We start from the raw sequence: 16,021 nt of genomic DNA on the forward strand, positions 1-16,021 counted from the left end.
GCTGCGGCGAGGCCCAGGCCCGGCTCCGGCAGGCGCCGCGGGGCGGGGAAGGGGCGCAGCCGCTAGCTCCGCGCCCGCCTTCGGCTGCACCGCTCCCTGGGAAGCCCTCGTGCTTCAGCCGGCCGCGATGGCCGCCCTCCTTCCACGGCATCCCGGGTCACTCGTGCCCCCGTATCTTGTGTGAGCGTGCCTTGAGCCAGAGCATTAACTTCTGCTGCTGGTCAGTTTTGGAAGCTGCTGTCGGTGCTGCGTGACACCAGAATCCATCAAAACGGGATCTCCTCAGAAGAGATGAAGTTTCGGCTGCTTTAGACGGGGTTACTTCGAAATGCACGTCTAGGCTGTGGAAGTGCCACCAGGAAGCGCTGCTTAGCCAGGTTAAGCACCCGCCTGAGACCTGCCTATTACAAATGACCTTTCTACCTGCCATATACAAAAGAGTTTAAGAAAGGAGCCTCTTCATACAGAACAGCACCCTGAAGGAACAGCATGAACCATGTTTGATGTCTCTTCGTTTCCATCAACTGGGGAGCAGCGACTGGCATGAGATTCTCCTTAATGCTTTGTAGAAGATTTGGCCCTTACTTTCATCATGAATAGAAGAAGAAAAAGCACTGGCTTCCCCCCCCCCCCACATATGATTTCTTTTGTACAAAGGCAAGCTTAGAATGAGGGACCTCAGTGGCCTGCAGCAGGCTAAAGGCTTCAGATAGACAGAGCAGTGTACAACTTAATTTCCAAGTAGATCTGACAGTGTTTTTGTTGGCAGTGCAAAGTGTGGCTGCAAGAGCCACTAGTCTGCCAAATCTCATATTGTTACTTATGTCAAGAGCATTATACTCAGTCTCTTTCCACCATGAGGAAAGCCAAGTTTTTACACAAGAAAAGAAAGATAATAACAGCCTGGTGTCACCTATGGGTCTGTTATCCTGTGGCTTCACTCCCTGGTTTGGCCTGTAGCAGTTGCATACGAAGGCGCAGGCTGGTGTCTGAAGATAATGGGCGATACTGAGTCGCTGGTACTATCCCTAACTTGCTAAAATGTTCCTGTCCAGATGTGCAAAGCAAACACTCTTATGGATTGAAAAAACAACTGTATGGCAAAACTCTGTCGAAAGATTGCGTGTGTCTGCAGACCACTGGAATTCTGACTGTGCTCGTAAGAAGATAATTAAAGACTGTGCTGCGAAAAATTCTTTCATACCTTTTGTGACTACTGTAGTTGCTTCCCTAAAGTGTTAAAATTACTTTATGCTGCTACCATACTTTTTAGTCATCTTAGGCTGTGGATTTAGCAAAGCATAACTGCATTATAAATTTCTTCGGAAGAGCTGGAAGCTAATAGAGTATGAATAAGCCAGTGCCAGGGCTTTTGATCCACTATGAGTGAAGAGCTTTTTGAGATTACAGGGACCAGTACGTAAGCTTCCCTAAGAACAACAGTGATGGAAAAGAATGGAAACAATGGAGATACTTTTTAAAAGTTTGTGTGACAGGGAGAGAAACAACCACCCCACAGGATTTCTGTTACTGGAGATGCTTGTTTTTTTCAGACAATGTTCTCTTGCAATGGTACGCTGAGGAAAGTAGTACCATCTCAGTCAGATTTCACTTCAATAATAAAGGTGTTCTTGCAGTCATGGAGTTAAAGTTCTTTAAGTTGTAATTAATCATCAGTCATCTAGCTGTTGAGCTGTGGAATGAAGCCCTGATTTATTTTTGCTCCACATTTAGGCCTTCTCAAAGCAAAGAAAAGTTTTAATGTATTCAACACTGACTAAAATCCGAAGTGCTTTTCAGAAGTCAGTTTACATGGTCCCTGAACTTCAGGACTTGCAGCTGATCTTTAGAATAGCTTCTTAATACTTCCATACCAGATGGCAAATTTCAAAGTGTATGCTTAAATGACTTCAATTACTTTTTTTTAATATACCACTGATATTCTTCCAAGTGCTTTTCTGAGACTTCAGTAGTTGAGCTGTGAAAGTCCTTTGAGATCTTACAGTGAAAATATCCATGCATAAGCACATGAAAATTATCGGTGCATTCTTTTTATGGCAGCTTCTCAAAGCTGCCTGCCTGCACAGAGGTTGGCGGTCTTCCTTAAAAATTACATGCTGCTACTTTAAAACACTTCCAAAGCCATTTACTGAGATTAGTACAAGCAATGCATCTGGGCCCAACTGACATGGTTTTTTTTGTATTTTGAGTATTTTTAATGCATAAACAAAGGAACATATTAAAATTTGAGCACCTGAAGTTGTCTTTTAACAGTGGTGCATAGGGAGGAGTTAACTTGTGATTGAACTTAAGGTTCTTTCTGTAATCGGAATTGTCCTGTTAAACACAGCTGGAGTGGAAGAATTTCACTTAAATGGAAAGACTTCAAAGTAACTGAACAGTGACCTTGGGAAATAACGATGATAACTAACTCCTGACTCCCAAACGCTGGCCCAAGCTCTCCCATTTCTTCTGTGGATGTTTTCTGTTCTGGCCCGAAAAGTTAAAGTACAATTATGAGAGAAGAGCTCTTATTTCTGACATGGATGCCAAACCCTCAGCTTAAGTATTTTCCCAGATGTGGCCTCCTTTAGAACAAAAATAAAGTCTTATGTCTTTCATTAGTAATTAGGTACTTGTCTGACTACGTAGGATTAGGAGTCCGACGGGGTTCAAACAGAGGGTGATCCTCTAAGAACTGCTCACGAAATAAGCTTTTTTGGGAGGAGGGGAAGGATATTACTCTCAGTGGATTGTGAAGATGTTTGAAATCAATCATGTTCTCTGGAGTCATCTGACTTGACCTCTTGCAACCAGAACTTGAATAAATACATTGTCAGCATTAGACTTCTACGTTCTGTTTTTCCTTGTTGAGTTTGGACTCCTGCACAGAGCTGTCTTGAATGAAAGATGATAAAAGGAGAAGTTTCCCAGGCCAATCCATCTGTGCCAAGATGAGCTGTCACTGAGGCTACAGAGTTTAATAATGCTCTTTTCTTTTCCCCCCTCATGTTTCATTCCAGCAGTCATATAATCAGTAACGGTTATATTCCAAGTGCTCTGATTGCTTGAGGTTAATATTACCTCTGATGCCAGTCTAGCTCACACTTAAGGATTTCCAGGTTGTGTGCAAGCTCTGGTGGACTCCGTTTTGCCGACAGCTTAGCTCGTGCTTTTGAAACTTACCTTGCATGTAAAATAATCCTAAGTGTTTTTTGGAGGGCTGGGTTGAGGGGGGATTGTCACTGGCTGATCATGATATGTGTTAAGTGTTTCAGGTATCTCTGATAGATAGTAAGGTGAAATCATGGTTTTTGTTTATAACTGAACAGATTAAATCAGGCCAACCACTTCATGCAACTTCTAGTTTGATGTTGACTAGATAATTTGGGACATTTTAGGTTAGGTGTTGAGGTTAATATTTTTATACAATGTATTTGTGATGTGTTTAAATCTAGTAGTGGTAAATAGCTGGACTTGATTTCTCTTGCTTTTAGCAAGGTGTTACTTTGCCTATGTCAGCACAAGGGATTCCAGTTTTGGTAGCTGTTCAAGTTGAGTATTGTGCCATGCTACGTAGAAATAACTTGATTTTGTTCCAGTATCTTTCCGTAGACATTCTTATTCGTATCTTATTTGCATCTTTTCCTTAATTTGAAGTATTCTTTAAATTGTAGAGCAAAAGTTGCTAATGAAGTACAGGCACTGGTGCTAACACATCTTTTTGCTTGCGGCTTTTTCTGACATGCATTACTTTCTAAATAAACTTCTGTAATGTTGAATTATGGAGTTGAATAGGTGTTCCTGAACTAGAGGGAGGGCTTGAGATCTGTGCCCAGGAAATTGTGCACAAATGAAAGAATATCAGCTTTGAGCTTCTGTGAAAGCTTTTCTGGCTCTTCTGATTAGGAAGATGATAGTCTTCAAAACACCGTTCACCCTCAGTCTCTTGCCTCTGCTGTGTCAGCAAGTGGAAGCTTACAGAGATGGAAAGCTCCATGCTCATAATTACAGTGATAACTTTGAAAGTTGACTTGTTGCATTTCAGATGAGAGCTACATTAATGAGTTAGGGTTCATGATGTTGAAGATGGATATGAAAGTTCATTTGGTAATTATTGGCATTGTGGACAGCTGTATGTTTTACATATGGCAAGTACCTTTGTATCTGTTCTTCTAAAGCTGAAAGTCTGAATTGAATGACCTTCTATTTCAACTATTGGCCCTTTTGTGAGTAGTAATAGAGGCAAGTTTTATGAGAAGTGGTTTCACACCAGCTGAAGCAGATAGGTAGAACAACAACTTCTGAGCGTTCAGTCCCTTGATAAGTGTTCTGGAGGAGCAGCAAATTCCCTAAAAATTCCCAATTGATCAAATTACTGGATTCAGTAAGAATAACTGTTTCCCCAGATCCTGCAGTTAATATGGGGATGAATGTGGTCCATCTGCATTTGAAATAATTGTTAGATTTTGAATCTATGCCAACAAGTTGGATGTACGATAGGGATCTTGCAATGATGTTGAGGGACAACTTCTTAAATCATTTTATTAGCTCTTTTAGACTTCCATACCATGTATCTCCTTTCAAGGTTAAGGCACATAACTAACGGCTTTTTGATGAGTGTTGCTTATGAAAGATAACATTTAAGAGGCTGGAAACTAACCATAGTTTTTGAGATTGTAGTAAACTGGGATCAATGAATGTAGCCTTGAGTTTGGAAAATGATGTGATACAGTGGTAACAGAAGATTATCTTTGTGGATTAGGAATGTGTGCAGCTACTGGGGACGTCTCCCAGCTTCAGGAAATTTCAGGAATAGCTTTTGAAATGTGAATATGTTCTTCGGAGAGATGGACCTTGCATGTAATCCTCATCTGTGCATGTTTTACGTATATGCAGTGTTTAGTTGTCACTAAGAGATGTGGCAATATGATGAGTAATTATGGGTTTATATGAATTGTTGACTGGTTCATAGGCTTCCGGTCAATAATTTTCTTAATGCCTGTTAATGAGGCTCTTGTTTACCACAGGGTGTTTCCCAGTCCACAGAGAGTAGCAGGTTAGTTGAATCTAACTGCACACTGGGCAGCCTTTCTGCTGAGGGTCTGCTGCCGGTGGATAGGAAAATACTCATTTCTAGCCTTGGGTCCGTGGCTGGCTATGGTATTACAGATATATAATTCGATTTGTTTAAAATACATTTGAGATTATTGTTTATTTAAAGGTCTTTCTCTCTCAGCATCAAGGTAACTTTGCTATTTCTGTTTTGTTTCAGAACTACTCATGAGTTCTTGTTTGGTGCCCTTGCTGAACTTGTAGATAATGCCAGGTATGTCTCCGAGAGTGCTTAATTCCCAAAGTAAATTCAGTTGTAGTGTCCAGAACAAGTCTGTCTTTTGGGGAAATTCTTGAGCAATCTTCACTTCTAGTAAGCTTTAAGAAAAATAAAAAATAAAAAAATTCATTGTAGTTGAGTATGAATGTTTCAGTTGATCCTCTTGCAATACCCAGACCTGCCCCCTAAAAAAAATAGATTCATGACAACCTGAGTTTGAACAAATCATAGAATAATTCAGGTTGGAGGAGGAAAGGTTAGAAGACACAACATGGATTCAAGGATAAAGTGCAAGTCCAGTTTTTACTTTTTTTTGTTTAAAGGTTTTGGTAAAATAGTAATTACTGGAGTTGGGAATAGAAGATACTTACGTAACCTTGGCTCTTAGTATCAAGGATGGCGATAGGGTGAAAAGAACAAAATCAGAAACGAGGTGTTGAAAATCAGAGGAAGAATAGGTAGAGCAGTTGTGACACCTGAGAGGTCACGCTTGGAAATCACAGGTTTTCTGCCACATTTCTAACGTTTCATTCCAAAATTCAGATTATAGCTACATCCCAAACCTTGCATATTTATCCCTTGAACTTCAAAAAATACTCTGGTTTGACATTATGGAAATATTTTGAGATAATTTTCTGTCAAGTAATGATGATAAAGGAGCCAGAAAGAACCGAAGTTATCTGGGAAGGTGTTTAAATAAAATACTTCTAAACAAACCAGTTTGGAGTCAAGACCAAGGCACATCATGGAAGAGAATAGAACTGCACCCTGCAGACCAGCAAACCAAGGATATGTGTTGGTCTCTGTTGTACTAAAAAGGTTGGGTCTGAGGAGAGGGATTAACTTGATCTAGTGCTGTATGGGCTGCCTTTTCAAACACAGAGGAGGATGCAAAGTTGTATGAAGGCCTTTCTTTACATGATCTCATAACGGCTCAGTTTACTATAGCAATCTTGAATGTATTCAGATGGGGTTTTATGCAGGAGCTTCTAAACTTTTCAGAATCATCCTGATGGAAAAAATGTAGGTAGTGTTTGTTTCATACAGGAGGAAGGTCAGTAAATGTGTGCTTATTTGATGTTTTTTTTCTCAGTATAAGTTCTGTTAAATCAAAATGCCAGTGATGTTCACTGTAACTAGTGTTAACTGTGTGTGCAACAACGTTTTATGATGAAGTTTGGATTCAAATAGACAAAAATTAGCAATGTGTTGTCTTTTAACTTGTCTGTTAGTGCTGACTGGCAGCACCTTTGTGGATTTTGATATGTGCAGTCAGTTCCTCTTCGAGATTATTACTTACAAGTGCCTGGCTTTTGGCTTCATTTTTATTTGACATTTGAATGCTGACTGTGTTTTTATTACTTTGTAGAGATGCAGATGCCACAAGAATAGACATTTATACTGGTAGGTCACTCTTGCTGCTTCCTTACATGTCAGCAGTTAAGTCAGTAGTAACAACTCAGATTTAGGCTGCAAAATGTGTGTTTGCACCTGGTAGAATAAGACTACGGGCGTTTAAGTCCATTAGTATTTGTTCTGTGCTCCAGTGTGTGGCCTTCAAAAAGTAGCGCTCTTCGGAATAACTCGGGCACGATATTACAGAGTCACATAGTACTTATATCAGTCTTAAGCTGAGGTCGGATGAACACCAAAATGAATGATTGTTTATACTGGGGGTTAAAGAAGCATGATTTTACAGCACGCTTTGCGGCATGTACTTACAAGTTAAAGTGCAGGAGAAATTCTTAGTCATTCTGTAATAAAAATCTAGTGCCCTTTTTATTGTTCATGGATAATTTGAGTAAAACTGTTGGCTATTGGAGCTTAGCTATATTAGGTTTGGAAAAGTCCTGTTTCTTGTGCTACTCCGGTTACGAAAACTGTTTAATTTGATTCTATTTTATGGAACTTTTAGCTTTTGTACGTGGGAGTATTGACTAGCTCTTCTCTTGCAGAACGACGAGAGGATCTGCGAGGTGGATTCATGCTGTGTTTTCTGGATGATGGAACGGGAATGGATTCAAGTAAGTGACAGGAAGTTACGTTTGCATTTTCAACTGAAGTGCCATGTTATGGCTTAAGCTGAATTGATGACTTGGTTCTGTTGAAAAGGGGGAATTCCATGCAGGGATACATGTTTCTGTCTCTTTGCACTGGCTCTTTTAAGCCTTATCATATATAAAACTAATCATCTCCTCTGTCACAGAAAACTAATCTGACCAAAAAAAAAAAAAAAAAGTAGTATTTTGCTGCATCATAGAGTTGAGTCAGCCTGACTATTCAAATAACATGAATCCCTTTCATGAACAGATTATACGTGTTATCCTGCCTTGTTGCTGTTGAGTCTCATTGGTCTTTTTCCATGCTGGACTTCCTGATTTTGTCTGGCAACTTATAAAAGCAGGAAAGGGTCTAGAGAAGCAATAGGCCACATTTGGGTGCTCTGCCTGATAGCTCCTGATTGTCAGATTGAATGTCAGCTTCTCAACTAAAATAAGTAAAAGTTGTAAGTGATGAGCATTTCTAAAAGTTAGGCATGTGTGTCAAATTACTCACACCAGAATTACATTTAGAACTTGATGCATTGACTCTCTTAATGGTTGTTTGACCTGAAGTTCAAAATACATTTGTACTCAGGCTGCAGTATTTCTGTCTTTGTAGTACAGAGTCATAAGCTCTCAAAAGATCTGAGATTCAGTAATGTCATAGTACAGATTTTTTTTTGAAAAAGCTTAGCATTCCCATAGTGGAACGTTAGAATCGCAGTGCTGGTCCGAAAGTTTGGCTTTTTCATAGGGGACTAAATGAGTCAAAGAGAAAACCACACAGCACGGATCTCATGCCACGCATCTTAGATTGGCATTTCCCATATTGTGAATGGTCCCTGTTGAGGGTACTTAGGCTTGAGAAGTTTTACTTATTGCTTGGGCTCTTAAGGTGCTGCATAAGTTGAATGACTCAAAAGCCAATTGTAGTTTGAAGAAATTTAATAACTGATTTAGAAAGTGATTCGTAATTGTATTCTTAAAGGATTGAAGCAAATAAGTCTTTAACTTGCATTTTATCCCAGTCCTTGGTCCTTAAACTATATCTTGAAGATTGGAAGCTTAAAAGTGCCTTTCATTTTAGTGAATGCAACTAATTAAGTACTAAAGTCTTGGTTACTTTTATTAGCTCCTGTATTTCTTTAAATATTGTCTGTCCAAGGCTTGCTACAGTGAAGAGCAGCTGTTTAAATATTATTGGGATTCTAGCACATTTTTAAGAATGTGTACATGTCGCTGTGTTGATCCATCAATAACTAGCTCTGTTCATTCATTTCCCCCTGAGATAACTGGTTCGTTTCTGTATCTGTTACGGTACCAAAGATTTCAGAGCTTCTCCCCCTTTTCCCCTGTCCCAAGGGAAGCTGGACCTGAAATGATCTTGGATTAGGCTGGTTTTCCCCAGCCCGACTTCCCCTAATTTCTTTGTAATAAAATATTTTGGCTCTGAGATCTTTTTGAGGATGTTGTCATTAATTCTACTGCAAATAGCCCCTCTAATGCAAATCTAGCAGATAAACCTATGGAGAAGGCAAGGAGAGTGAAGTAAAGGACAGTTTTTCATGCTCAGATTGATACCTTCTTTGGTGTACTCTCAACTAGAGAACTTGGAAATAGAGGGTTCTTCTCAAAGAGTGAAAGTGTTCCCCAGGAGAGACAGTCGGGAGACAAACAGCTCTCTCCACCAGCTCTTCATCCCTAGCTGTTTGATGTTTCTTCTTAGGAATGCCTCCTTTTTTTGTCTGAGCCCTTGATTCCTTTTCCCGAGCTTTGAAGCTCAATCTGCCATCTTTAGTGAATTCCTTTGAATTATTTTTTTTCTTGTCTGTTTGGTATAGATCACATCAAACCACTTTCTGTTGCCAGGGAGTTTGTTTTTTAAGTCTAGTAACTGTGAGACACGATAAAACCAAAACAGTGCGACTAAAATAGTCCACTCGCTTTTATTAAGTGAAACTCCCTCTAGAGCCTTACCATGATAAAGCTGGGGGAAAAAAATCACTTGTACGAAAAAGTTTCATTTGTACATTGGTTCTTGACAGTAGGTAAAGATTAAGCCTGTCCCAAAGACAGAAAGCCTGGTGCAGTGAAACTCATTTACTCTTCAGTAGGTCCCTCTTGCAGAGGTCATTTATGTCCCTCTGTCAATAAAAAAGAATGTTTTGGGGCTGTTTTGGGACTGCCAGCATTGAGTGATAAACCATATGTTCACCTTTTCTGAGAGAAAGGAAATGCTTCGGACAAGTGCTCTTTTCCATTTTTAGGCTTTTTCATGCTTTTTAAAAATAATTGTTGATACAGCTTTTCACAAGGACAACAAGTAAAGTCTCTTTAGCTAAAGGACAATGGTAACAGGCTCTTCTTAGAATATCCTCTATTCCCCAGTCTGACCAGACTTATATAAGACTAATACAAGAATAATAAATTAAAAAAAAATCTTCTCTAGATCTCCAGATATGAGATAACCTTCTAATGTTTTCTTTGGCTGGGCTGAAAATACCATAGTAATCTGAAGTCCTGAGAGACTAGGTCAGGGAAGAAATATTCCCATCCAATCAAAAGTTGTTTTTCAAATTCGTTATAGACCTTCGTTATAAACATAGTGAATTAAAATAGCCGGGTGCTTTTAAAGCTGTTCTCTTGTGTTTTCGTCTTGTGATTTGTGGCTTTCCATGTGAATGTCGTTCGAATAGAAAATGACGTTCTAAAGTGCAACTCAGTGATTTCTTATCAGAGCAAGTGTTGCTACTAAACAGCGCATATTATTGGAAAAGCTCCTTGCTGTACTAGTGAACCTGAATAAGCCTCCTGTATGCTTAAATTCAGTTTGTTTGCTGGTTCAACCTCCTGGTAGTTGGTGGGACTAGAATAGTAAGTGATGTTCACAGCTTGCATGTGCATTTGCGGGCTGGGATTGTTGTTAGCCTTCCTGTTTGAAGGAGTGTTCCTGCTAAAGAACTTCGTGTTCCCTTGTCTCGGGAATTGCATTTCATTTTTCCCAGTAAGTTCTGCGGTGAAATGATTGCTATCTGTTGGGGGAAGGGAGGGGAATTGTCTTACAGATGATGTTACGAAGGCTTTATCCTTTAAACAATAGAAAGGCTTGAACTAGAAATGGCAGACCATCAGCTCAAAAGCTGTCACATCCTATCTTTTTGTCCTGTGCTAATAAAATACTCTGTTTACTTGCTGCAGTACTAGTGAGTACTGCCTTTATACCCGTAACTACACAACTGTCAGTACTCCAGGGATCTGTTGGTAGAATTAGCTTTTGTTTTACCAGCGCATTAATTAGCTGTAGCGCTCGGTTCAACTCCACGACAAAAAAGTAGTCAGTTTATCCTGCATTCACGACCTTTTTTTATAGTACTGACTTATGCTATATACTAGCATTTTCAGACCTATCATGTTAGCAGTAGAATCAGAGCTGCACTTGTTCTAGACAATGTTTTTTGGTTTTGGTTTATGAGCACATTTATAATTGTGGTGGACTCAACAGGTGGTGTTGTGTAAATTTTTTGTAAAAAGACATCTTTGTGCACTTCAGATACAAGAATAATACAAAAAAAATCTTATCTAGATCTCCAGATCTTTGTCAGCCTGGTGGCATCTGTATAAAGCCTCTGATAATATGACTGCCATTAAATAATGTAGTTTTTATAGAGCTGTACGGTAGAGCTTCATGATGAGGCTTTGGCTTGGGCTTACAGCCTCTTCCATGGTATATTCTTTCTGTGCTACTCATAATCCTGAATAAATTCATCCAAAAGATGTGTGTGTGTGTATATATTGCAGCAAACTTTGTTTTCACTTCCTGTCTTTCATTCCAGGTGAAGCTGCCAGCGTGATTCAATTTGGTAAATCAGCCAAGCGATCGCCAGAGTCAACTCAAATTGGGCAGTATGGGAACGGCTTGAAATCGTAGGTATAACAAAAGCCAGCCTCCTGAAATCATGAAGGTTTGAGTTGAGAGAGTAAATGTAATTTTTTCTTGGAGGTACTTATTTTCCAGAATAACACATGCAGATAAAATCAAAATACATATAAAGAGCTACTAGCCTGTTAAGGGATGCTAGATACTGTGTTTTGATAGACATAAACTATATGAACATCATCTTTATTTCTTCAGTGTCAGAGAAGGCTGTCCAAAGCCTGTGGCAGTATTTTTCCATGATATTTAGATGATGCAGAGGTTAAACATCAGAGCTGGAAAAAATTATTAAAGAGCAGGAGGAAAAAAAGCTTAATATGCCTATAGTAGAGCATGGTGGTGATGCAGCATCTCACTAGGAGAGTTTTCTGGTGCAAGTCTTAAACCTTTTCTTTTTTATATCAGAGAATTGCAATGGAGAAGAGGACTGTGGCGAGAAGAATAAGAGGGGTGGRATTAAGTGGCAGAGAAACAGAAGCAGGAAGAAAATCTTAGTGGTTGGTGGGGGCTAGCTAAGAAAGAGAGGTCTTTGCTGTAGTAACCTAATGTCTTTAGTAGAGGGCTGCCATAGCAGAGTCCAGTTGGCTGTTTTGGCTTGGGTCTTCTGGTTTGTGCTGCTGGTCTCTTTGTGGCTTGATGATGTATATTCATCCCACTGTGAGAAATCTGTGGAGTTCTGTTGATATGTGGGGGGGGAGAAAGTATGGAATTGCGAGATATCAGTCCAGCTGCAGTGCAGGACAGATCCTGCCTATGCACTTCCATGACACATCTGTGGCCATTCTTAATCTTGAGCGAAGGACATCTATGTTCAGCCAGGTAATGTAGACTGAAGCAAATATATGTGAAAGGTGAGGTTTGGTATCAAATTAAGCTAATCTACAGAGAACTAAACTGGCAGAACACTAATCCTTCTTTTGATCCAGTATTAATTTTTTTTTCTGTTACGGTTTGTGAATAATTTCTGGTGTTATTGGAGGAGTTTGGGTGATAGGGTAACAGAGGAAGAGGGGAAGGCACTATTGGGGTTAGGAGAGTTGGGGAGGAAGATGCAACTGTTCCTTTTAGTGACAACTAGCTGTTGAGTTGCTTTAGCTGAAAAGTCAAAGTTTGCCTTTCAAGTTAGACATTAGGAAATAAATTCTGTCTCCCTCAAACTAGTTTGCTGATATTCATTCTGTGTACAATGAAATAAACTGCATATTCACTTTCTCAATGCACTTGTGTTTGTACTGATATATTGGAAGGCTATTATCACATCTTACCATAGTTGTCTTTTTTTAGATTAAAAAAAAAACATTCTTTTGAACTTACCTCATAGTTTGAGTCTTTATACTTCTGTATCTTTTCGTTATGAGTAGTGTTAAATGTTTTAGGGAACGATTTTACAGAACTCTTGATCGTATGAAAATGTCTGGATTTTAGATGCCTTTTTGTAAGGAACAAGTTGTTTAGGGCAAAATGATACTTGCTTTTTCTGTCTCATCTGATTTTAACATTTCATAACTGAACATAATGGGAGGAAACCGTGGGTACCTCAGTCTTCGTAGTGTACGTCAAAGAAACAAACCCTAAAACACCTTCTAAATAGTGTTGTGCATCAGATGTAACATTAGTCTGAAATTTGTCTCTAGGGGTTCCATGCGGATTGGGAAGGATTTTATCCTGTTCACAAAGAAGGACAACACCATGACTTGCCTCTTCCTGTCACGGACATTTCATGAGGAAGAAGGCATTGATGAGGTTTGCACATACTTTGTTGTAATGAGAGAAAATGGTGAACGCTCCCTCATCTGAACTTCTCTCAGCTCTCAGAGAAGAGTGTGTCAACGTTGGTTTCAACTGTGGTGTTACATGTATGGTTTTCTCTTGGTGATACACTTGTATGGGGTACGCAAAGTCGTGAAAGACTTTTGCCTTTTGATTTTAGTTCTGTTTGAAAGGTCTCTCTAAACTACTGCAAGTTTGTAGGGCTTGCTGTAATGACTTAATGTTGCTCATCCTGAGTTCAGGACGTGTCAAGACTTCTTGCATTCTCCTCCTCCGACAAAGTTTGTTTTTGAGATGTATTTAAATGTATTGTTTCAGTTTGAATTTCTCTAGAGAACCAAAGGTGGTGGTTGAAGTTACTACCCATAGGTCTGAAATTCCCTACATGTCTATTCTTTCACATCTTTTCAGACATTGTTGTGCTGTATCCAAACTCTGAACATGAAAGTATTTTTGTGCTTAAGCATGAGAATTTTGCGGGCACAGCTAATAATTAAAAGTCTTGAATTTAYGCTGGGTTAGTGTCCAACAAAAGCATTTGCCATTGTGATGGTGGAAAAAACTCTACAAAGGAACTGTTGAGGGAGAGGTATTAGTGGCCAGCTAATGGCTGAAACAAGTTGGGAACAGTGATGTAGATCCCATAATGGTTCTGGAACCAGAAATTATGGCTCAGCCCGGATCTTAAAAGAAGGAGGAGACTCATTCTCCTTGTTCAGCTACTACAATATCTAATTCTGTCTCTTTGTTTGTTTGTTTGTTTGTTTGTTCCAAGCTACAGAAAACACCAAAAACCTTTTTAAAAACCTATGCAAATTATAAAAAGAGCAAAATCAGGACAAATATGAGTGGAGGATACATGAGTTCAGGAGAACAGTTAAGCATAGAGGTTGATGTTTGAAGAAGCAAAGTTTGTGGGTTTTTTTCTAGTATTATGAAAGTTGTTACAAGAGGGAAAAAGACATAGTTGAGTGTGTGAGCAGCCAAATAGGGTCGTGACAGTGATTAATTTGGGAGTTCTTGTACTGAAGCAATACCAAAATCTACTTCTGCTTTCCTCTCTCTGTTAAGGTGATACTCCGCAGGGTAATAACAACACAGATAATGCTCTCCTGCTGCTTGGTCTTCCTCCGTGCTTCATTCTGCATTCTTACTATTCTGTGAACATCATAGCTGTTTAAGCTACACCATCTTCATGAAGTTTAATATAGAGTTTTAGTCTACGTTTGTTCTTGGTGACTTTGTAGTCTCTTTAAGGCCTTTTAAGAGAAAATTGTGCAGCTGTAATTCTGTCCTGATATTTTGAAGAGCCACGCTGTTGGAGAGGCTGGGCATGAGAACTCGAGGATTTCCAGTAATTAAGCATTTCACTGACAAGGGTGACTGTGAGCAAAACTACTGCTTTTTGTTCACATAGCATACCTGAATCGAGTTGGTAATGATGAGTACAGTTCCTGTGATTTGTTTCTAGCTCCAAAAAAAAAAAAAATCAATAATTAGTCATCTGCTCAGCTTGAGGAAAAAGACTGAATGAACTATGGAGACCCAAACTTAAAAAAAAACAAACAAAAATACGCCAGAAATCTTTGTGCTGCGTAGCTGAATCATGACACTGGGTTTATCGATAAAGGAATAGGAAGCTTGTCCTTGCTGAACTTATTTGAATATATGGAGAAGTCAGAATTCCATCAGTTTGTCCTATCTCACCTGTATGAGAGTTACAGTAGCATTTTTAAATCTTTGAAAGATATTAAGGTGGAAACCTAGTCCTTGTAGCTGAGGGAAGCACAGCTTTAGCTGGTGTAAACTGGCTTAATTTCACAGACTTGGAGAGAATTAAAGCAGCTGAGTCCCTGGCTAACCAAGGTGATGTGGAGAATTATCAAATTCCATTTAGAACCAATTTTTGTAGGGATTAGATGCTGTTTAGGGTCAATAGCATACAGATACAGTTTATCTAAGACTAGATGTTGTAGAAAGGTAACTGAGAGGTTGGAAAAGAAGGATCCTTGAGCATTTTACAGACATGCAAACCACTGAAAAATTAGGAAAGACACTTGCAATACCTAAGGGGCCATCAGAAGGAATATGTTCATTTAGACATGAGCCACAGAGGTGGCTGACTCAGGTAGGTAAGTCTAAATTGCTCTTGTTATAATCTGATCTGCAGGTCATTGTCCCCTTGCCCACCTGGAACACACAGAGCGGAGAGCCTGTGACTGACAACGTGGAGAAGTTTGCTATTGAGACTGAGCTAATTTACAAGTATTCCCCTTTCAAATCAGAACAGGAAGTGATGGAGCAGTTTAACAAGATCCATGGAGAAAAAGGTAAGAATGTGTGGTGCTTTTCATGGGCAAAGGATTTGACTGTTGGATGGGGCTCACCTGATAAACTTTATTGCTTGCTCAGGCACCCTGGTGATCATCTTTAACCTCAAACTAATGGATAATGGAGAGCCAGAGCTGGATGTGACTTCTGACCTCCGAGATATTCAGATGGCAGAAACACCCCCAGAGGGAACGTAAGTAGAGCTGATATTACAGGTGTTGGGATTCTGATCAAATTATATTTAGGGTTTGCTGGGTAGATCATGTTTGCTTATGTTTTTTAGAAGCTTCTTTTTCTGGGTGTGAATTGGAGAATTTAGAAGTTCTTTATTTTTTGGAATTCATGGTTGTAAACAGCTCACGGACATTATGGTTGTGCTCTTGGTGGGAATTTCTGCATTGGCTTGTCTCAGCCTAGTCAAAGCAGCAAACTCAATGCCCTTCTTTAGCTATTGTAAAACAGAGGGAGGGGAGCCCTAAGCTACAGAACTAATTTTCTACACTCATCAAAGAAGCATGTGCCAGAATGACAGCCTGTTGTGGGTCTGTCCCCTTCTTTAACCACAAAACAGAACATCAGTTTAATGCACGGTGACAAAATCTGAGATGC

The 16,021-nt window shown here is 39.5% G+C and overlaps 1 protein-coding gene across 8 annotated transcripts in view; it reads left to right on the forward strand.

Moving 5' to 3' along the window:
• The first annotated feature begins 3,135 nt into the window (after positions 1-3,135).
• Positions 3,136-16,021, forward strand: part of MORC2 (MORC family CW-type zinc finger 2) — a 42,475-nt gene continuing 29,589 nt past the window's right edge. For 3 of the 8 annotated variants that reach the window (XR_003256026.1, XM_026081627.1, XM_026081635.1), the window contains exons 1-7: positions 3,142-5,329; positions 6,705-6,739; positions 7,291-7,359; positions 11,211-11,301; positions 12,946-13,054; positions 15,252-15,411; positions 15,494-15,605. Coding sequence is in view for 5 of the 8 variants with exons in the window: in XM_026081627.1 (XP_025937412.1) it covers positions 7,320-7,359; positions 11,211-11,301; positions 12,946-13,054; positions 15,252-15,411; positions 15,494-15,605 (512 nt within the window). In the remaining 3 variants the exon portion in view is untranslated. Of the gene's footprint in view, positions 5,330-6,704; positions 6,740-7,290; positions 7,360-11,210; positions 11,306-12,945; positions 13,055-15,251; positions 15,412-15,493; positions 15,606-16,021 lie in introns of those variants that run through there. The other 5 variants (XR_003256021.1, XM_026081601.1, XR_003256029.1 and 2 more) reach the window with 4 other exon arrangements.

Source organism: Apteryx rowi, unplaced genomic scaffold (genome assembly GCF_003343035.1).
Source record: "Apteryx rowi isolate R43461 unplaced genomic scaffold, aptRow1 scaffold_1167, whole genome shotgun sequence".
Lineage (NCBI taxonomy): Eukaryota > Metazoa > Chordata > Aves > Apterygiformes > Apterygidae > Apteryx > Apteryx rowi.